This window comes from Schistocerca piceifrons, chromosome 3 (assembly GCF_021461385.2).
Source record: "Schistocerca piceifrons isolate TAMUIC-IGC-003096 chromosome 3, iqSchPice1.1, whole genome shotgun sequence".
NCBI classification, from domain to species: Eukaryota; Metazoa; Arthropoda; class Insecta; order Orthoptera; family Acrididae; genus Schistocerca; species Schistocerca piceifrons.
Window position 1 is genome coordinate 614054059 of NC_060140.1, and position 22857 is coordinate 614076915.

A 22857-nucleotide genomic window follows, 5' to 3' on the forward strand; every position below is an offset into this window, starting at 1 on the left:
GCTGTATCATCATTCATTCGACCTAAATTGTGTCTCATATTACAATGGACCAACTTTGTTTCGATTTGGAGGTGTGGCCTACAACTTTTCTCTCCCCTTGAATTTCGAGTCTCAAATTTCAGGTGCGGCTTAGATTCGGGAAATTTTTTTTCCTTTATTTCGAGTCTCATTTTTCAGGCGCGGCTTAGATTTGAGTGCGGCTTAGATTCGAGTAAATACGGTAATGCTTCCTTTTGTGCTCAGTTCAAGAAGTGGTTGGCAATAGAGCTCCATTTTTTGCATCGTTCTACTCTTTTATTCATTCTCACATGGACAGGTGTCTTTTATAATTTGAGCTATGTATTTACGTTATGATCTTCATTTAGCTCTTATTCCATTGACATACCTCCATATTATTGTATTTAGGATCTCTTCCAGACTCAACAGATGAACAATAAACTGTTTATCTTTTTACAGTAGTGTTCCATGAACTTTTCTCCTATCCCACTGATTTGAAAACTTGTTCAACTTCATGATGTTATCAGTCCATTTGGTTTTCATGATGCACTTGTAACACAACATCTCCAAAAACATCAATCTTTTCTTCAATCTGAAGAGTCTCACAGGCATACAACACCACATTCTAACAGACCATGTGTTTTTAGAACCCTTTTCCTGATTCATGTGCTGTTACTTTTTGAGGTTAGGCACATTTTGCTTTGGCATTTCTGCCTCTTACTTTTTATGCTTCTTCCATCTCTATTTATCTTGCTTGTTAAATAAATAAATAAATAAAAAAGAGAACTTGTAATTGTGTTTTGGCTTGCCCTCGTTTGTCACAAACCATCACTTTCATTTTCGATTTGTTTATTTTGTTGTTACATTCATTTCTTATAATTTCATCCATTTTATTTGACATGACTTCAAGTTCTTTTTCTGTTTCAGCTAAAACAACTAAGTTTAAACTAAAACAACTATGTTGTCAGCATAGCTCAGCATATTTATTCTTTTGCCTCTTATTACACCTGTCTCCAACTGTTCTCCAACTTTTTAAAGTGCCTCCTCTATGTATAGATTAAACATAAATGGTTATAGTGCACATCATTGCTAGATATTGTTTTTGTAAAGGTTCTGTGACACTTTTCAGTCTCTTTAGTCTATTCTTACTTTCTTCAACACTCCTATCATCTTTTTGCTTTTCACACTATTAAATGCTTTCTATATATCTACAAATGTTATGTACCATGTTTAATTCCTTTCCAACTATTTCTCTGTGACTAATTTTAAAGCTAAAATTCTTTCTCTAATACGTCATTTTTTCGGAAGTTGAACTGAGAGTGCAGCTTCACCTTTTTCTTGCATTGGTTTGAAGATGATGATTATTATTTTTGATTCGTGCTTGATGAGGCTATACGTTTGGTCATGTTTGCATTTTAAAGGATTTGCCATTTGGGGATGGGATTTATCAGGTTTATCTCAAAATCTGTGGCAGTTTTCCCCACTCATGTAAGTTACACGTAACAGTGTTTTACCCCTCTTCCCCTCTTTAATTCCCATTCCACCTGCTTTGAGAAGTTTGGAAGGAATATTGTGTATACATAGGGCTCTGTTTTTTTTTTTTCGAAGCTAGTTAGAATCTCTCTTGTAAGATCAATTCATCAGTACAGTCTGCATTACTTTGCGATAGTTTTTCTCAATGTACAGATTCTCTATCTCCTGTGTACATCTTTGTACAGTTTCATCACCATTCAGTATAATGCCACTTTCATGTGTAACTGCTCTGCCTCTGCCTCTGTTTATTTTGTCTTTAAAAACATTACAAATTATATGTCCCATAAGTTTTCATTTTTCATGTTATTTTCCACTGTCAGGCAGACATCCTCAACATATTTTTGTGTTTTTTCCTTGCTTCTCTGTTACCTCAGCTTTTTGTGCTTTTGTACTTCTGTTGCTATTTCTCTCTTTTTTGTTTTTGAGCTCTTTGGTTTCTATCTTTGTTCCATAATGTTCAAACATTCAGAAGTAGTACGTTCTTTTTGTTTCTTTTTCTTTTTCTTGCCTACTATTTCTTGCCGTTGCTAAGTTACCTGTTTTTCTTGACCTGTTGCTTCCTTGGGTGTCATTAGAGTCTCCTGCATGTGTTATCTTGTCCGTTTGCTGTTGATATGGTTCCACTGTGTGTTTGTTAAATCCCATTTATATATGCTATTCTTATTTTTTTTTTTTTAATTTAGACCAGATTTTCATCATTACCAGTACGTGGTCACTTCCCAAGTCACATCCTGGTTAGGATCTACTAGAGTCAAATTGTTTTTAGAATATCTATTTAACAATCACGAAGTCAATTTGGTATCTCTAGATATTTTTCAGGTGTCTGTCGGTGCTGGCTAAAAAAGGTGTCCTGGATGCATAGGTTATGTTTTTGGAAAAATTCTGTTTGTCTCCCCTTTCATTCCCTGACCACAGTAAAAATTTTGCAACCACCTTTCCTTCCTCTCCATTTCTATCTACAGTATTCATATCACTCGGCAAGATAAAGCTTTCATCTCCCTTAGTCTGCTAATTCACCATATATCATATTGATTTCTCCTTCTTCTTGTACTGTTGTTGACATTTGTATATTGATTATAACTGCATAATGCTGTAAAGTCATAGCTCTTTGCTGTTTGATCTCAGCAGCTTTCGTGCAAGTACTTTTCGTCTCTAGTTTATGTTATTCAGATATGCTGATGGGGTAATGTATCCGAACATTATCTTAAAACTACTATAATTTTTCCTCTTTCTTAAATTTTTCTTCATTTTGTAAAATCTTTTCCTATTCTGTCTTTTTTAATTTGCACTTCTTTTCTCTTCATGAGCCTTTTTTTAGCCTTATTTTAGCTCCTCTTACAATTATTGTTGACCTTTTGCACATGTTATGTTTGCAAATTATTGAGCATTTCAATCAGTTTGCCCATGTACCCATTACTGGGAGCTTGAATGACATCTCTTTCCCTTTGGTACCTTTTCATTTCTTTATAGATATACATTTGCTACTTTCTGCTGGATAGAATAACTCTGTTGGTGAAATCTTTTTGGGTCATCAGCTGAGTCATGATGTCATGTTGTTGCTCGATGAAATCTTTTCAAGTTATCAGCTGAGTCATGGCTTCCTGTTGTCAACCAATTTGTGGTGTTGCCTTGTCACTCGGCTGATAATCCTAGAAGATTTCATCAATAATTTGTCAAGAAAGCCAACATACCCGTGGAAACTTTGGTACTGACAACGTTGCTTTAACCTTGACCCTGTATATGCTTTTACTATTTACATTTCAAATGTAGCCAGGTAGAATAACTTCACTTGCTATAGCCGCACTTATTAAATATATATCTTTTTCTGCCCCCCCCCCCCCCCCCTCTCTCTCTCTCTCTCTCTCTCTCTCTCTCTCTCTCTCTCTAATGTGAGTGTACGAAACCTCAAAACTTTTATCCCTGCTGTGTTTTTCAAAGCTGAAGTGTTCACCATATATTGTATTTGCTTATAAAGATATTTAAAACTTAAATTTCATGAAAACCAGATGCCAAAATTCAAACCCATTCTAATAGTTTGTTTTAGGATTGGCATATCTTATTAGAAAGCCCTAACTCAAAAAAACACCCTTAAATAATGGAAAGTCCAAGATGTAATAACAACAACTGGAATGGATAGGTTGCTATGCACCACATAGAGGAGGCATTGAGTTGCAGACACAATGAACAGGCTGCTAAACTTTTAGGTTTTAGGCCAAAAGTCCTTCTTCATAAGCAGAGAACACACACACACACACACACACACACACACACACACACACACACACACACACACATGGAAAAGTTAACAACAATATTAGGAAAATGATATATTGCTACTCATCATAAAAATGACCTGTTGAGTTGCTGACAGGCACACTGAACATTATAGCTTTCGGTCAAAGCCTTCAAAGAAAACACACACACATTCACACAAGCAAGCACAGATCATGCACACATGACTGCTCCCATCAGCAACTCCAAGCAGAATGTGTCTGTCATGTGAGTAACAATCTGGAGTGGGTCAGGGATGGGGGAGTGATAGCAGGGTATGGATGGGCAGCAAACAAAGAGGGTGAAGGAATGTGAAAAGGGAGGTTGTGATAGGATGAAGGTACGGAAACTACTGGGTGGAGGGTGTGGGAGTTACCGTAGGTTGAGCCTGGAGAAATTTTGGAAGCAGAGAATGTGTTGTAAGGATAACTCCCATCTGCACAGTTCAGAAAAGCTGGTGGTAGAGGGGAGGATCCAGATGGTCCATGTTGTGAAGCAGGGATTGAAATCAAGCCCGTTATGTTCAGATGCATGCTGTGTCACAGGACGGTCTACTCTGCTGTCGGCCACAGTTTGTCAGTGGCCGTTCATCCTGGTGGACAGCTGGTTGGTAGTCATACTAATGTGAAAGACTGTGCAATGGTTGCAGCAGAGCTGTTGTTAAACTTTCCACCAAAATCTTAAGCCCTCCAGAAGTTTCAGCCCTAGTTTAACCATGTTGGGCTTATCAAAGACCTACTTTTCTTCTCCTGATCTATGCAATGGAAACACTTCTTTGGCACCAAACCCTCCAACAAAGCCAACATAATTCTAACATTGAACCCTGCCTCTCCCAGTTCATACCACTGTCCAGCCCAACTCCCGCCCTCCCACCTAACCACCCTCTGGTCATCTTTCAGGAATTCCATACACCCAGCTTGACCTCACTTGGTTTAAAGCAAGGAAGTTAGCATTCTGTGACTTTCCAAATTAGAATATTTTTTTATATATCTTCTTCTTAAATTTGCTTAAAAGAAAGCCCAAGAGTATGTGTGTGTGTCAACCAAATTTGAACATATAGAGAGAGACATTTAAAGCAAAACATCAGCCAGGTCTCCAGTACTTTTGGGTTATTAGTTATGTTTTTTTAATTCTCTATTGTCTTAAGTGTTATTTACAAAATACACATTTTCCCAAGGATTGCACCATTTACAAAAACCGAGATGAAATGAAAATATTTTATTTCTTAACACATATGATGTACTTCCTTACTTTACTTTTTTGCATCAGGATCTGTGAATTTTTTGGCCCAATACTGGGCTAAGTCAAAAGCTTCAGTACAATTTTGGCATATTAGAAGATGTTGCATGTTTTTTATTTCTCCACAGTTGTATTTATTATCATCAGGTTCTAACAGGCTCCATTTTATCAAATTGATTTTTATATGGGCTACACCAATTTTGATACAGTTTAGCATTTTTCGTAATTTGCAGTTTAATTCAACACCACTTTGTAGATGTTCTAAAATAGGGTATCTGACTGGGGTATCATCCAAGATGTAATTGAGGAACAGAATTCTTGATTTTAATCTTTTTAATTTATATTGATCTTCTTTGCATGTGCCAATATAGACCATACAGGACACGGGTACTCAGCTGCAGAAGAGCAAAGTACTAAAGCAGTGGTTCTAAGCACAGTCTGTGCTATGTATGAACTGATCTGTGCGCTCAAGGATAGATTCATTCCAGTTAATGTGCAGCTTTATATTTGATAGGTGTGTGTGCAGGTGAAAAGTGCAAACTTTCATTTTCATGGGATGTGGTTTGAGAGAGTTGTCATGACACTATTTTGACATAGCTTCTAGTGTATTCTTCAACATGACCTCTATTTCAACAAACGTTCTTCTTCTACCCAAATCAGCAGCATAGAGAAAATGTCTCGTATTTTTGGTATTTTTGGGTACTGGCTGATTGTTCATATGTATATTGAACAGGATAGGAGCTAGAACACTTCCATAAGCAAGGCCATTTTTCTGATTCCTCCAGTGCCTTTTTATCCCTTTTAGGGTGATGTAGAATTGTCAGTTTTTCAGCAAGGATTCTATGATTTTTACTAGTTGATGGTCTCTGGTACTATGATAGATTTTGAATAATAGTGCTCGGTGGTTTATTGTATCACAGGTGGCAGGCACTTAGATCAACCAGAGTCCAGCCCATTATTAATTTATTTTCATAATCCTCAATATGCTCTGTGAGTGCCAGAATCTGGCCAGTACAATATTTACCTTGCCTGAAGCCAACTTGCTGCAAGGTTAACTTTGAATCAATGATGTTATTGATTCAATTAAGGATCAGCCTTTCATACAGTCTGAAGAGGTGGCACAGGAAGGATATGGGCTGACAGTTGCTCGTGAGACAGGCATTTTTTTCCTGGTTTCATGGTTTCATGAGTGTTATTACTTTGGACTTCCTCCACAGTTTAGGAATTTTAAAGGTTTTTTTGCAGTGATTAAATAGGCTTAACATCCAATTTTTGGCATTCGATTCGGTCTGAGATACTTTACCTGTTCCACACCCACCCACCCACACCCTCACACACACACATACACACACACACACACACACACACACACACACACACACACACAAAAATCATCAACACCAGCCACCTTTGTGTTTTTCATAGTATTTATACTCTCATTGAGTTTGCTCATTGTGAAAGGAGAGAAGAAGTTGTGGATTTCTGTGTGGATATCACATTTAACTTGCTTTAATCATATTTTTTGTTGAGCTTGCCATTCGGTAGTAGTTGGTGTGCAATTTCATTGGGTGTTACTGTAGCCATTTCTTTTGGGTCCCCATTGAGCTTTCTGATGAGACTCCATGCAGTTTTGCTGCTATGCAACATGTCCATTTTCTCCAACATTTCTACCCATTTCTTTCATCTCATTTCACTTAGTGCTGTTGTGAGAATTGTGCACAAGCTATTGTCTCATCACTGAAAAGATCGTTTGAGTACAACTTTTCAAATTTCACTAATATGTTTTTGTTACCTTCAGAGAGTCCTGGTATGAAGTTGTGTCTCCAATCTTTTGGAATCTGCTTTTTTGACACTTTATGGAGAATTTGTAAAAAAAATGTAGTTTTCAGGAATGGATTTGTCTTGTCAATTTCTTTGTCTAATTCCCTGAAGAAATCCATCCATATGGCTTTTGTGAAACTGAACCCTCTTTGAAAGGATGTGTTAGCAGACTTGTCTGCCGATAAGACCTGAATTGCAGTGGGACTATGTTGAGTTCTTGGAAGGGCTTTATATACATTTTTAGCAAATTAGTTTAGGATATTACTGCTAACAAAGCAGTTTTCAGGGTTTGAAGCCTCATTTCCAAATTTTGTTCATGAAGGAGTAGGGCAGCTTTGAGTCATGTAGGAGAAAGAAGTTATTCACTTCCATTCATTCTTCTAGCAACTGGCCATTGCCATCAGTTTTGTTGTATCCCTAGTTTCTCCTATGGCAGTTGAAAGTTGAAGTCATCTTCGATAAACTGTTTCTTTTGGCTTTTGAAGTCATCTGGCATGATAAGCTTAAGGTTTTCATCTGGTGGCTTATATACTGATGTTACTGTGAAGGTGTTCATTCAATAGTTAAGATCTCAGTTTCCATTTACTGCTGTTTTCCCTGTGGAAGTTAAGGCCAGGTCAGGTCTAATGAAAATTGCACTACCATTATTGTGTGGTACCTCTTGCTAAATGCATTGCATTAATTTGGGGCCTGTGTGCTGCTTCATCTCTATGCATTTCCTCTATACACAGTACATCCCATTTATGCATTTGAAATAGCTGCAAAATTATGTTTTGTTTGTTCTTTGTTATTCCCTTGACATTCAGGCTAGCAATAGTCAGAGATGGCTCTAAGAAGTGCCTTTTATTTGATTTTCTCTGGTGGTGGAAGGATTGGCAGATGCCCTCACAGATGTCATTTCCACGGAGCATTGGCATTTTCTAGTCTTATAGTGGCATGCAGCTTTACTGTATCATTAAATGATGATGGCGTCCTCTTGGGTAAAATATTCTGGAGGTAAAACAGTCCCCCATTCGGATCTCCGGGCGGGGACTACTCAGGAAGACGACGTTATCAGGAGAAAGAAAACTGGCGTTCTACGGGTCGGAGTGTGGAACGTCAGATCCCTTAATCTGGCAGGTAGGTTAGAAAATTTAAAAAGGGAAATGGATAGGTTAAAGTTAGATATAATGGGAATTAGTGAAGTTCGGTGGCAGGAGGAACAAGAATTCTGGTCAGGTGAATACAGGGTTACAAATACAAAATCAAATAGGGGTAATGCAGGAGTATGTTTAATAATGAATAAAAAAATGGGAGTGTGGGTAAGCTACTACAAACAGTATAGTAAATGCATTATTGTGGCCAAGATAGACACGAAGCCCATGTCTACTACAGTAGTACAAGTTTATATGCCAGTGAGCTATGCAGATGACGAAGAAATTGAAGAAATGTATGATGAGATAAAAGAAATTATTCTGATAGTGAAGGGAGACGAAAATTTAATAGTCATGGAATTTGATAGTAGGAAAAGGAAGAGAAGGAAACGTAGTAGGTGAATATGGATTGGCGGTAAGAAATGAAAGATGAAGCCATCTGGTAGAATTTTGCACAGAGCATAACTTAATCATAGCTAACACTTGGTTCAAATGGCTCTGAGCACTATGGGACTCAACTGCTGAAGTCATTAGTCCCCTAGAACTTAGAACTAGTTAAACCTAACTAACCTAAGGACATCACACACATCCATGCCCGAGGCAGGATTCGAACCTGCGACCGTAGCGGTCTCGCGGTTCCAGACTGCAGCGCCAGAACCGCGCGGCCACTTCGGCCGGCTAGCTAACACTTGGATCAAGAATCATAAAAGAAGGTTGTATACATGGAAGAACCTGGAGATACTGACAGGTTTCGGATAGATTATATAATGGTAAGACAGAGATTTAGGAACCAGGTTTTGCATTGCAAGACATTTCCAGGGGCAGATGTGGACTCTGACCACAATCTATTGGTTATGTACTGTAGATTAAAACTGAAGAAACTGCAAAAAGGTGGCAATTTAAGGAGATGGGACCTGGATAAACTGACTAAATCAGAGGTTGTACAGAGTTTCAGGGAGAGCATAAGGGAGCAATTGACAAGAACGGGGGAAAGAAATACAGTAGAAGAAGAATGGGTAGCTTTGTGGGATGAAATAGTGAAGGCAGCAAAGGATCAAGTAGGTAAAAAGACGAGGGTTAGTAGAAATCCTTGGGTAACAGAAGAAATATTCAATTTAATTGATGAAAGGAGAAAATATAAAAATGCAGTATGTGAAGCAGGCAAAAAGGAATACAAACGTCTCAAAAATGAGATCGACAGGAAGTCCAAAATGGCTAAGCAGGGATGGCTAGAGACAAATGTAAGGATGTAGAGGCTTATCTCACTAGGGGCAAGATAGATACTGCCTACAGGATAATTAAAGAGACCTTTGGTGAAAAGAGAACCGAAACCCAGTTCTAAGCAAAGAAGGGAAAGCAGAAAGGTGGAAGAAGTATATAGAAGGTCTATACAAGGGCTATGTACTTGAGGACAATATTATGGAAATGGAAGAGTATGTAGATGAAGATGAAATGGGAGATATGGTACTGCGTGAAGAGTTTGACAGAGCACTGAAAGACCTAAGTCAAAACAAGGCCCTGGGAATAGACAACATCCCATTAGAACTAATGACAGCCTTGGGATAGCCAGGCCTAACAAAACTCTACCATTTTGTGAGCAAGATGTATGAGTCAGGCGAAATACCCTCAGACTTCAAGAAGAATATAATAATTCCAATCCCAAAGAAAGCAGGTGTTGACAGATGTGAAAATTACCAAACTATCAGTTTAATAAGTCACGGCTGCAAAATACTAACGCGAATTCTTTACAGATGAATGGAAAAACTGGTAGAAGCCGACCTCGGGGAAGATCAGTTTGGATTCCGTAGCAGTGTTGGAACATGTGAGGCAATACTGACCCTACGGCTTATCTTAGAAGCTAGATTAAGAAAAGGCAAACCTGCGTTTCTTGTATTTGTAGACTTAGGGAAAGCTTTTGACAATGTTGACTGGAATACTCTCTTTCAAATTCTGAAGGTGGTAGGGGTAAAATACAGGGAGCGAAAGGCTATTTACAATTTGTACATAAACAAGATCGCAGTTATTAGAGTCGAGGGACATGAAAGGGAAGCAGTGGTTGGGAATGGAGTGAGACAGGGTTGTAGCCTCTCCCCAATGTTATTCAATCTGTATATTGACCAAACAGTAACTGAAACAAAAGAAAAATTCGGAGTAGGTATTAAAACCCATGGAGAAGAAATAAAAACTTTAAGGTTCGCCGATGACATTGTAATTCTGTCAGAGACAGTAAAGGACTTGGAAGAGCAGTTGAATGGAGTGGACAGTGTCTTGAAAGGAGGATATAAGATGAACATCAACAAAAGCAAAATGAGGATAATGGAATGTAGTCAAGTTAACTCGGGTGATGCTGAGGGAATTAGAGTAGGAAATGAGACACTTAAAGTAGTAAAGGAGTTTTGCTATTTGGGGAGCAAAATAACTGATGATGATGGTCGAAGTAGAGAGGATATAAAATGTAGACTGGCAATGGCAAGGAAAGCGTTTCTGAAGAAGAGAAATTTGTTAACATCGAGTATAGATTTAAGTGTCAGGAAGTAGTTTCTGAAAGTATTTGTATGGAGTGTCGCCATGTATGGCAGTGAGTGAATCATCGACGGTAAATAGTTTGGACAAGAAGAGAATAGAAGCTTTTGAAATCTGGTGCTACAAAAGAATGCTGAAGATTAGATGGGTAGATCACATAACTAATGAGGAAGTATTGAATAGAATTGGAAGAAGAGGAGTTTGTGGCACAACTTGACTAGAAGAAGGGATCGATTGGTAGGACCTGTTCTGAGGCATCAAGGGATCACCAGTTTAGTATTGGAGGGCAGCATGGAGGGAGAACAAGAAATGAATATACTAAACAGATTCAGAAGGATGGAGGCTGCAGTACGTACTGGGAGATGAAGCAGCTTGCACAGGATAGAGTAGCATGGAAAGCTGCATCAAACCAGTCTCAGGACTGACGACCACAATGACAGTGGCTTCAAGTGAAAATGCATACTTGGAGGCTCCTTCTGTGCTCCTCACATATGATATAGTGGCCTAACATATATTTTTTCCAGAGAAATTCTTGATCATGAATGTCCTATATGATTTGAGATGAAACTGCCAAGCCATGAATGAGTGGCCCCTCTGTCACTCGACACCAGCCCGGACTGGAACCACAGAACCACATCTTTTGTTAAGGCTTTATCTATCATCATACCCTGAAATGAGGGACAATGTACCCAAGATCCTTCCTGCCCCCCCTAAAATGGTGTTCTAACCTACAGAACATCATTGTCCATCCTTATGCCACTCCCAATCCCAGCCCCTTGCCACAGGGATCATATCCCTTGGAAGTCCCAGGTGCAAGACCTACACAGTCTACCCAAGCAGCATTTCTTAGACCAGTCCTGTCACAGGCTTACACCATCAAAGCCAGGGTCACCTGTGAAAGAAGCCATGTTGTATACCAGTTCTGCTGCAACCATTGCACAGCTTTTTATATTCATATGACTACCAACCACCTGTCTACCAGGATGAATGGCCACTGTAAAACTGTGACCAAGAACAAAGTAGACCACACTATGACACATGCAGCTGAACATAACATGCTCGATTTCAATGGCTGTGTCACTATCCGAACCATCTGGATCATCCCCTGCACCACCAGCTTTTCTGATCTGTGCAGCTGGGAGTTATTCTTACAACTCATTCTCCACTCCCAAAATTATCCCAGCCTCAACCTACGGTAACCTTCTGTCCCCACAGCCTCCACCCAACAGTTCCCACCCCCTTGTCCTATCACCTCCTCATTTTTCATATTCCTTCACCCTCTTTGTGTACCGCCCTCTGCCAAAGCACCTGCCCATCCTTTCCATTATCTGCTGCCACCTCCCCCCCCCCCCCCCCAACCCCACCACCCCTTTCTCCTGACATCCCTCCTCCCATCGCTGCACCTGGCAGTCTCTAGTTGCTGCACACCCCACCAAAAAGTGTCCTTTCTCTGCGTCCATATCCTGCTACCACTGTCCCTTCCCCAGCCCACTCCAGACTACTATTCGCGTGACAGTTGCTTCCTAGTAGGATATGCCAGTGGCAGTGCTCATGTATGTGAGGTGTACTTGCTTGTGTGAATGTGCATGTGTGTTTTCTTTCTGAAGAAGGCTTTGGCTGAAAGCTATAATGTCTTTTCGTTGTGAGTGTCTGCAACCCAACAGGTCATCTTTATGATGAATAATAATCTATCCTTTTCCTGGAACTGTTGCTATTACAATCTGGAGTTTCCATTATTTCAAAAGTTATCTTTATTCAAAAGAGTTGACTTCAAAGGCTTAAAATGTAATCCTTTCAAAATTTCAGTGGTATTGTTTTGCAGGTGTATTTTTTCACTTTCCACTAAATGCGCAGTTTTTGTGGGACAACAAGTTTGTTTATGAAATATTTCAATTAGAAAATTTGATATTCCTGAAAATTTGTGGTGGGATTTTTAAATCCCAATGGACATTCAACCTTTTGCCTCATAAAATGGAACCATTATTTGTACCTAAAGGGCATTCATCCAACATCTTTGTGTAATGTGAATCTATGTTATGCACTAATTATGTCTTTCTTGTTGATATCTAAAATGTAATAGATTATGTTTTAATATTTTGTAACATCTTTCCCACACTGTCTTTAAGTAGGTGTTATGTACAAAGCTATAAGAGGAGTCCATATCTGGCAATCAATGAGTATGCACACTCCATAATTTTCATTGTCAGTAAGTATGATTATCAAGTCAGTTGGGGTTGAGTATTCAAAAATACACATACCATTTCAGTCGGCACCCACCATTTAGTGTGTAAAATTCTGGTCAGTCTACATATTTGTAAGTGATGTTGTGCTGTGTAATTCGGTATTGTTGCCTATTTATATAACTTTGCTTATCTGTTCAGTGAAATGTATGTTACATAATCAACAGCTGACTATTATCATGAATGCGAATGTTAATAAACATATATGAAAATGAAAATCTGAGCCCACAATGTGTGAAATTCATTTGAAAACTACTTTAAATTCTTTCTCACTCTGTAAAAGAACACTGATATAAAGAAGACTACTAAGGAGGATAAAAGTGGAACAGCAAGGTTATGCAGTCATTTCTGTTTGAATGCTGCTTTTATTTTATAACCTTTAAGTATTTTTCATTGACTGTTCAGTATCTAGTTTTTCCTGTATTACAAGTTATTGCAAATTGTATATAAATTTTCTTATCCAGAGTCTGCATTTTATTTCAGGATGAAGAGGAAATATTATTCCTGGGATGAGGCTATGAACCTACGAGAAGTTAAGGTTGTAATCTAAATTTCAGTTTTTGGACTTTTTGTAAACAATATAAATTCATGATTAATCAAATCAACTAACAATCACAGAACTTCATATCCATGCATCTAACTTTTTATTTGCTGTAGCTCTAGATCAATAAGTCTGAAGTATCCTAGAGTGCTGTTGCTTTTCAATAATAATTTAGTCATTCATGGATGTATCTGTTGTTCCCAATATACAGTGTTCATGCAGTGTAAGACAGGCTATCATTTTTCATAATTCATTACTAAAATGCTCAGTAACCTTTGTATTATTTAAATAAAATACAATTTTTCACCTGGAACCACAGCCGTATCTACTAATGTGACTTCTGTTTTTTGTGAATGGCTCGTTCTTCGAATTTGTAACTATTATTTATAGAAAAGTCAGCAGATTTGTTTCTCAGATTTAAGACTTCATCTGGCACTTTATTTTCTGATATTTCAGTGGTACAAGGGATTGTAACACTGCAAGAAAATCCGTGAGAGTAATTTCATTGCAGGGTGAATGACTATTCTATTCTGATAATGCCCTGTTGGTCAGTCTAACATTTGGTAATGAGTAAATGTGATAACAGTTGGACACAAACAAGATTTTCTGGTCACTTTTAATTAAATTTGCACTTACTGTCAGAGTTCAGTGAAATGTATCACTGTGAACTGCAACATGTATGCCAGGGATCAAATTAGAAAAGATACCAAACTTGTTGTTTGATTGTGATTTTACATTTATATTTGCTGACTGTTTGTTCATTGTAGTTATTATACAGAGTATATTTGATGTGCAGTTTCAATTATAATTCATTATCTTCTTTCACCCTTTTCTAAATGCCCTAATGCAAAACTTTTGTTGGGTTAAGAGTTTCCGACATATTCTGTGGTGTTTGAACTCAAAATTACAACTTTTCTCGCAGATTTATTGAACAATTGGAACAAGTAGTGTGAAATTATACAATACATTACCTCATATTCTATGCCACCATCATTGAGCAATATGGGCCTTCACTTTGCTAAAATTGACACAGATTTTTCTTTAATTCACAAGTTTCTAATTATTTGCAACTGTATCTTCTACATTTCAATTAAATGATTTTCTTCCGTTAATGATCAGTCATAAAGGTAGCTGCCTTCCTTTATTTTTGCAGATTTTTTGGGCAACTGTAAAGCTGTGATGCATTTTCTAAATATCCTATTTTATCTGTAACCAGGCATGTAACTTTTTTTTTTTTTTTTTTTTTTTTTTTTTCAAAAATCAACAGAAGCTTTATTTTTATGATGTATGGTTGAAGGCATTGTGATATCTGTCTCAGTTCATTTCCTCTGGTTTGAAGGTCTTCTTTGTTTTCACACACACACACGCACACACACACACACACACACACGCACACACACACACACACACACACACACACACACACACACAGAAAGAACGGGTGGAATGACTCCCAGCATGGAGGACGTGCAGAACTTTGTCATGGAATTAAATATTAACATTGAGGAGAACTGGCAAACACACAGGCAACAGCATCCTGTCTTTAGTGACTGGTAAGGTCTGTGTTAAGCCAGTGAAGATGAAGAAAGATACTTAATCAGAACAAATGAAATTTTTGCGTTACTTGCCATGTCTGTAGAGCGGAAAGGTGTGTTTAAAAACAATTTATTTGAGAGGCATACTTGTACATAGTTGCCAAAAGACAAATAAATATAATATATAATAATAATAATAATAATAATAATAATAACAATAACAATAACAATAATTCGGATTCTGGGGGACCAGGACATCATGCAGGATAGAGTTGGAGCTTCCCAAAACTCCTTAAACCAAAGTGAAAGCAATTCATTGGTACACTGAATGTACAGACACTGACTAAAACAGGAAAACTCAAGGTACTGAAATTTTCGTGATTATGATCACTTTTATTCTAGTGGCTATCGAGTCTACAAGGGAAAGCCTGTAATCAAACTGAAAAATAGTAACTAAATTTGTTAGGAACGGCATTCCTCATGCATAAAAGTATCCAGAACACTGTGACAGACTTCTTGCCACCCTCTGAATGCCTCTCTGTACTCACAGTTAAATGTGCTAATAAGGCATATACACTGGTAATTGTACATGCTCTAATCAATAATGATCCTGACAAAAACAAAATGGAGAAGTTCTGGTCATATCTCAAGCATGTACTCACTGAGATCCCTCAACACCATGTCAAAGTCCTGATGGGAGATTTCAATGTGCAAATTGGCAGTGAATGTGAACACAGACATATAACTGGGAATTTTTCAGTACACAAAACGACCAACACTAATTGACATTGCTTAATCAACATATGTGGGATAGCCAACCTCCAAATAATGCCCACTCACATTAAGAAACCACAAAGGGAAATGACTACATGGAAATCTCTGAACAACCACATTGGGGAATATAAAATTGACCATGTAGCAATAACTAGAAAATTTTATCCAGAAATCAAGAATGTGAGGATACGCAAAGGTTTCATGGAGTCCGATCACCCTCTCTCACAAGTCAAAATCCGCTTCATACCTAATCGAAAGAAGTGCTGAAAATCTAAACTGCTGTGCATTGATCCAGAATACCTAAAAGAACATGCAGAGGAGTTTGCACAATCTCTAAATACTGACACAGAAACATGGGAAGAGCTTCTTGGAACCATCCAGGAGTCATCAAGAAAACTCAGTCCACCACCACGGAAAAAAGGAAAAACATGTGGTAGACAAAGGACTGTGACAGAGCACTTGAATCACATATTCAAGCCTGGAAGATTTACACAGCTATCAAACACTGGAGAATTGGCAGAACTTTTCGGAAACACAGAAGAAAACATCTAAAACCATCAGACAAATTAAACACACATACCATCACAAACAATTAGAGGAAATTGATAATGATTTTAAAAGAAACAACATGAGAAACTTTTATAGGACATTTAGGGAAGAACTACCATCTTCAAGCCACCCAATCTTTGCTTTCGGCACCCTGACGGAATACTTGAGATGAACACAAAGGCCAACTGTGAAATCCTGAAACAACATTTTGAGAAGCTACACAACTGCGAACCACCAGCAGACAAACTTGACTTCCATGTTGCGACCCCAAACCAGGATTCAACTCCACCTACGCTTGAGGAAATACAAAACATTGTATTACACCTGAAAAACAACAAAGCACCAGGGGAAGATTGTGTAGTTGCCGAAATGCTCAAGATTGGAGGTGAACTCTTGATTGACAGACTAAAAACTGTCATTGAAAATATATGGGTAAGTGGAGTCATACCAGCAGATTGGAAAATGCTTTGATTCACCCTCTACACAAAAAGGGCAACAAGTCTGATCCCAACAACTATCGAGGCATTTCACTCCTACCAGCCACTTACAAAGTGCTCTCATGCTCTTCTCAACAGATTAGAACAACAGACAGAACATATGATCAGTGAATATCAGGCAGGCTTCCGCCCACATCGATCCTGCGCAGAACAGATCTTGAACCTGAGGATGATACTGCAACACCGTCAGTGAACCGCACAGTAGTCAGCTTCGTAGGTTTCAAGAAAGCATATGACTCAATTCATTGCACCAGTTTGTTCAATACACTTTGTGAATATAGTGTAGATAAAAAAACTACTTCATTAATTGAGCAGAATTTAACAGACACAACCTCAAAAGTAAAATTCATGGAAGAAATTTCTGAACCTTTTTAAATTAGGACAGGAGTGAGACTGGGTGATGGGTTGCCCCCACTCCTCTTTAACTTGGAACTGGACAAGATTATCAAGACGTGGGAGAAAGAAATACCTGGAATAAATGTGAGAACAAAGGACAAACGAATCAACATAAAATACCTTGCTTTTGCTGATGACCTAGGAATAATTACGTGGAGTCCCGAGGAAGCCAAATATGCCATCGAGAAACTTCATGATGTTTCCATCAAAACCAGACTCCACATTTATTACGAGAAAACACAATTCGAGGACTCCAAAAGTTCAAATCTGAAACCACTTGCAACAAAATATGGTGACATCAAACAAGTTAAGTACTTCAAGTACTTAGGTGAAATGATCGGCAACACTGGCAATGAAAAAGTAGCTCACAGAACATGAGCAGAAAAATTACGTAAAGCTTATACAATGACCTGGAACACATAAAATAAGAAATCGCTATCCACCTAAGCCAAACTTCTCCACTATCATACAGTTACTCTTCCAGAAACGCTCTACGCAACTGAAACATCATCATTAACCATCAATATCAAGGACATTGAGAAAATGGAAAGGCAGATACTCAGGAAAATACTTGGACCCAAGATTCCATATGGTATCTGGATGTGCAAAAGCTCTGAAGAACTGTACTCAAAGACAGAATGTTTCACGTCAGTTGCACGGAAAAGACGATTGAAATTCTACAGACACTTAACAAGAATGGATGCCTCTAGAATGACCAAGAAAATCTTCACTATCATCAAAAGACCTCGCCAAACAAGGGCATGCTGGCTAACAGAAACCCAAAATGACCTCACGGAACTCTGTATTGACCCACTATAAACCACACGACTGTGTACAGACAGAAAATCAACTCTCATAAGTTCACAACCAAAAACCTGACAGAAAAGAATCTGAAACTGAAAAACGCATGGACACAAGAAAGAAGACAGACCCATAGTGAAAGGATGAGGAAGTTTTGGGAAGAAAAAAAGAACAAGAAAGCTAAGAAGACCAGTGCTAATTAATGGTTCCACATGCTCCTTAGAGGGTGAAACAAATAAATAATAATAATACAGGGTGATTCAAAAAGAATACCACAACTTTAAAAATGTGTATTTAATGAAAGAAACATAATATAACCTTCTGTTATACATCATTACAAAGAGTATTTAAAAAGGTTTTTTTTCACTCAAAAACAAGTTCAGAGATGTTCTATATGGCCCCCTCCAGACACTCGAGCAATATCATCCCGATACTCCAACTCGTTCCACACTGTCTGTAACATATCAGGCATAACAGTTTGGATAGCTGCTGTTATTTCCCGTTTCAAATCATCAATGGTGGCTGGGAGAGGTGGCCGAAACACCATATCCTTAACATACCCCCATAAGAAAAAATCGCAGGGGGTAAGATCAGGGCTTCTTGGAGGCCAGTGATGAAGTGCTCTGTCACGGGCTGCCTGGCGGCCGATCCATCGCCTCGGGTAGTTGACGTTCAGGTAGTTACGGACAGATAAGTGCCAATGTGGTGGCGCTCCATCCTGCTGAAATATGAATTGTTGTGCTTCTTGTTCGAGCTGAAGGAACAGCCAATTCTCTAACATCTCCAGATACTGTAGTCCAGTTACAGTAGCACCTTCAAAGAAAAAGGGACCAAAAACTTTATTGGCTGAAATGGCACAGAAAACGTTCACCTTAGGCAAGTCACGTTCATACTGAGTTGTTTCCCGTGGATTCTCAGTGCCCCATATACAGACATTGTGACGGTTGACTTTCCCGTTAGTGTGGAAAGTTGCTTCATCACTAGACACAATCTTTGAAACGAAAGATTCATCTGTTTCCATTTGAGCAAGGATAAAATCACAGAAATCGATTCTTTTAATCTTAGCAGCTGCAGACAGTGCTTGATCCAATTTCAGACGATAAGGTTTCATAACTAACCTTTTTCGTAGGACTCTCCATACAGTTGATTGTGGAATTTGCAGCTCTCTGCTAGCTCTGCGAGTCAATTTTCCTGGGCTGCGAACAAATGCTTGCTGGATGCGTGCTACATTTTCATCACTCGTTCTCGGCCGTCCAGAACTTTTCCCTTTGCACAAACATCCATTCTCTGTAAACTGTTTATACCAACGTTTAATACACCACCTATCAGGAGGTTTAACACCATACTTCGTTCGAAATGCACGCTGAACAACTGTCGTCAATTCACTTCTGCCGTACTCAATAACACAAAAAGCTTTCTGTTGAGCGGTCGCCATCTTAGCATCAACTGACGCTGACGCCTAGTCAACAGCGCCTCAAGCGAACAAATGTACAACTAAATGAAACTTTATAGCTCCCTTAATTCGCCGACAGATAGTGCTTACCTCTGCCTTTTGTCGTTGCAGAGTTTTAAATTCCTAAAGCTGTGGTATTCTTTTTGAATCACCCTGTATAATAACTATAATAATCTGAGGTTCAGAGCACGCAAAGTTCATTGCCAAAAGTAACAAGACTTGTCATGGTCCTAGAAGGCCACAGTGAAATAAATAAATAAATAATAGTAATAATAATAATAATAATAATAATAATAATGAGAGCAAAAAAAAAAAAAAATATAAAAAAAAGAAGCTTATGATAGTTGTGACGGAATGCAGTGATAAAAATGGTAATACCAAAAATTTGGTATTTTGTTAGACAGTTATGACCAAGCCTATTTACAATATTTTTTGTATTTTCTCAAATCATACTTACAAGATATTGTGCACATTGTATCAAACTATAGGATGCTAAATATCTGTTCTTTTATTTTTCAGTCACTGAAGAAACTTTCTCATGCCAATGTTGTTAAACTAAAAGAGGTTATAAGAGAAAATGATACATTATATTTTGTTTTTGAATATATGAAAGAAAACTTATACCAACTAATGAAAGACAGGTAAAAATTGTGCACAATATAATAACTTAGAGGCTAATTTACCCATTGCTGATCACTGGCAATATCGTAGTTTTAAAATCCGTATGTTAAGAATTTCTGAGATATTTGATGATGATTACATTTATGATAATGTTACACCTTACTTGAAAGTTATTATCTACTGTAATAAGTTCTACATGTTCTGCTATTGTGAATGATTAGTATCTTTTCTACAGAATATAATGTTTTCTTTATGTCATCCACAACTTTTTTGCTATCTGTGTGTCAGTTTCTGCAGCTCTCATTCATGTTAGTGTAAAAATATCATACAAAATTTGATTACCCCTCCATTTTATGCCTAAACCCACAATGTATGCATCTAATCTCTTGTAACTGCTTACCTGAAGGTGCATCATTTAAAGCATTGATTTTTTTTGCACTAGCATGCTGTTGTGCTGTTTTATGGCTTGACAGTGTGTCATCTGCAAATTAGCCAAAATGAGCATGTTTCTCTGCTCACAAGTAATCATTTTTGTGCTGACTTTTTCTAAGAACAACAGTACTGGGCATTTCGTAAATAAATTTGTGGTTGTATTGAACATCGTTGTTGTGATTTGTATGATGTAATTTTACACGTTGTTTGTTTATTCCTTTTGCTATTACACTATTTTATTATACCACTAGTTTTTCAGTGACATTCTTCTCAGACTGTGAACCCAGCTGAGCATTGTACCGTAGCTAGGAATCATATCTCAGTGCCAAAGGTTGGAATGAACATGAAAACACCCCTTAGCTGATACAACCATACAGCTGGGTTTCCATCAGCAAGAATTTCTTACATGTGCATCCCCCCACCACTGCCCTTATATGCACGCTAGTGTTTCCACGTGCTTGAGCTGGAAATGCTACTTATGCGACATTCAAGATGGTGACAAGTCAAATTATTCATACGGGAGTTGCACAACTTTTAGCCAAAGAGCTATGGAAATTGGCATCTTAAGGTTGGTTGGGTTGTTTTGGGGGAGGAGACCAGACAGCGAGGTCATCGGTCTCATCGGATTGGGGAAGGATGGGGAAGGATGGGGAAGGAAGTCGGCCGTGCCCTTTGAAAGGAGTCATCCTGGCATGTGCCTGGAGTGATTTAGGGAAATCACAGGAAACCTAAATCAGGGTGGCTGGACACGGGATTGAACCGTCGTCCTCCCGAATGTGGGTATCTTAAGGAATCGTTTGGGAACATCAAGTTCATTCATGAGGGCGTTATCTGACGATGACGAAATTTCATTTAAATGAGTAAAATCAATTTTGAAATCTGTACAAAAGTCTAATACAAGTTTGTGAGATGCCATTCCAGCTTTCTTTAAATTGCAAGCAATATTGAAGTATATGGCTACAGGAATCATTGCAATATACATATTGTATTCTGAAGAGCACTATTTCTAAATTTTTATATTATCTATATAATGGAAGGAAACATTATATTTATATTATCTACAATACACTGAAGGTACATGGGAAAGTAAGGTTTTTGTCTCAACAGTTCAGCTTTGTTTTCATTTTCAGAGTTAGTCAAGGTTCTGACAGGCCACAGGTGCTGTAAATATGTGTTTGTTTTACTAGTATGGTACTTAATTTTGTAACCCTACATTGTACTACTGTGCAGAACAGTCATCACTCAATGATGGTGCCTGTATGAACACTGTCATATTTGCATTGGATTTTTGTGAGAAGCAAGAGTAGTTTTAAATTTCTAAATCCACAAATAAATTACCATTTCCCTATAACATTCACACTCAACGACTAAAGTAAAAAGCTGTCATTGTACTGAAATAATGAAAATACCTTAACAGTACTTGTAGTAACACGAACCTGAGTAAGTTGACACTCTTAGTTTTGATATTTTTTAATCCATTTCATCACTTCAAATTATGTGCGCCCCTAGTAACTGAGTGGTCAGCGTGACAGAATGTCATACATAATGGCCCGGGTTTGATTCCCGTCTGGGTCGGAGATTGCCTCCGCTCAGGGGCTGGGTGTTGTGTTATCCTTATCATCATTATTTCATCCCCATCGACATGCATGCATCAACTCGTAAGACTTGCACCGTGCGAACAGTCTACCTGACAAGAGGCCATAGCCACACAGCATTTCCATTTTTACTTCAAATGATGTGTTACTCTGTAAGTGATCATGGCTGAATGCTAGAATGATACTCCTATTGTGCTGTTTATGATCCACCTCCTGGCAGTTGCTGACGCTCGTAGGCAATGGTGGAGAAAGCAACATCATGTGAGAAAGTAGAATGCCTTTCAACCTTTCAACTTTCGTAAGTTACACGTAATTTGGCATGACAACATGCAAATCGGATGTTTCAACATGTAAGGCTGACTTACAGTAATACTGGTGGGGGGCGATGCACATCTAAGAAATTCATGCCTGTGGACATCCAGCTTATGTCATATGCACACATGCAGTGCTCTCCTGTCCACTACTCCGTCTTTAATGAAATGGCATTGTGCAGCAAGTGGCAATGACTACTTGTTTCCTCATCTATATCCATACACATACTCCACAAGCTACAGTGCACGACACAGGGTACCACGTACCACTAATAATCATTCCCTTTCCTGTTCTACTTGAAAATAGACTGAGGGAAAAATAACTGTCTAAAAGCCTCTGTATGAGCCCTAATTTCCTGCATCTATCCTTTGTGGCAGTAAAATCGTTCTGTAGTTAGCATCAGATGACGGTCCTCTAAATTTCTGCAATAGTCCTGGTGAAACAAGCACTGACTTTCCTCCAGGGATCCTCATTTGAGTTCATGATGCATCTGCATAATACTTGTGTGCTGATTGAACCTACGTGTAAGAAATCTACCAGCCTGACTCTGAAGTGCTTCAATGTCTCCCATTAATTATAGTTGGTGGTGAGTTT

General features: G+C 38.3%; 1 protein-coding gene across 5 annotated transcripts in view; it reads left to right on the top strand.

Annotated features, from left to right (window-relative positions):
* Window positions 1–22857, top strand: part of LOC124790011 (serine/threonine-protein kinase dyf-5) — a 249491-nt gene that overhangs the window by 56159 nt on the left and 170475 nt on the right. For all 5 annotated transcript variants that reach the window (XM_047257558.1, XM_047257555.1, XM_047257560.1 and 2 more), the window contains exons 3-4: window positions 13241–13295; window positions 19823–19944. In XM_047257558.1, the coding sequence (XP_047113514.1) occupies window positions 13241–13295; window positions 19823–19944 (177 nt within the window). The remainder of the gene's footprint in view (window positions 1–13240; window positions 13296–19822; window positions 19945–22857) is intronic.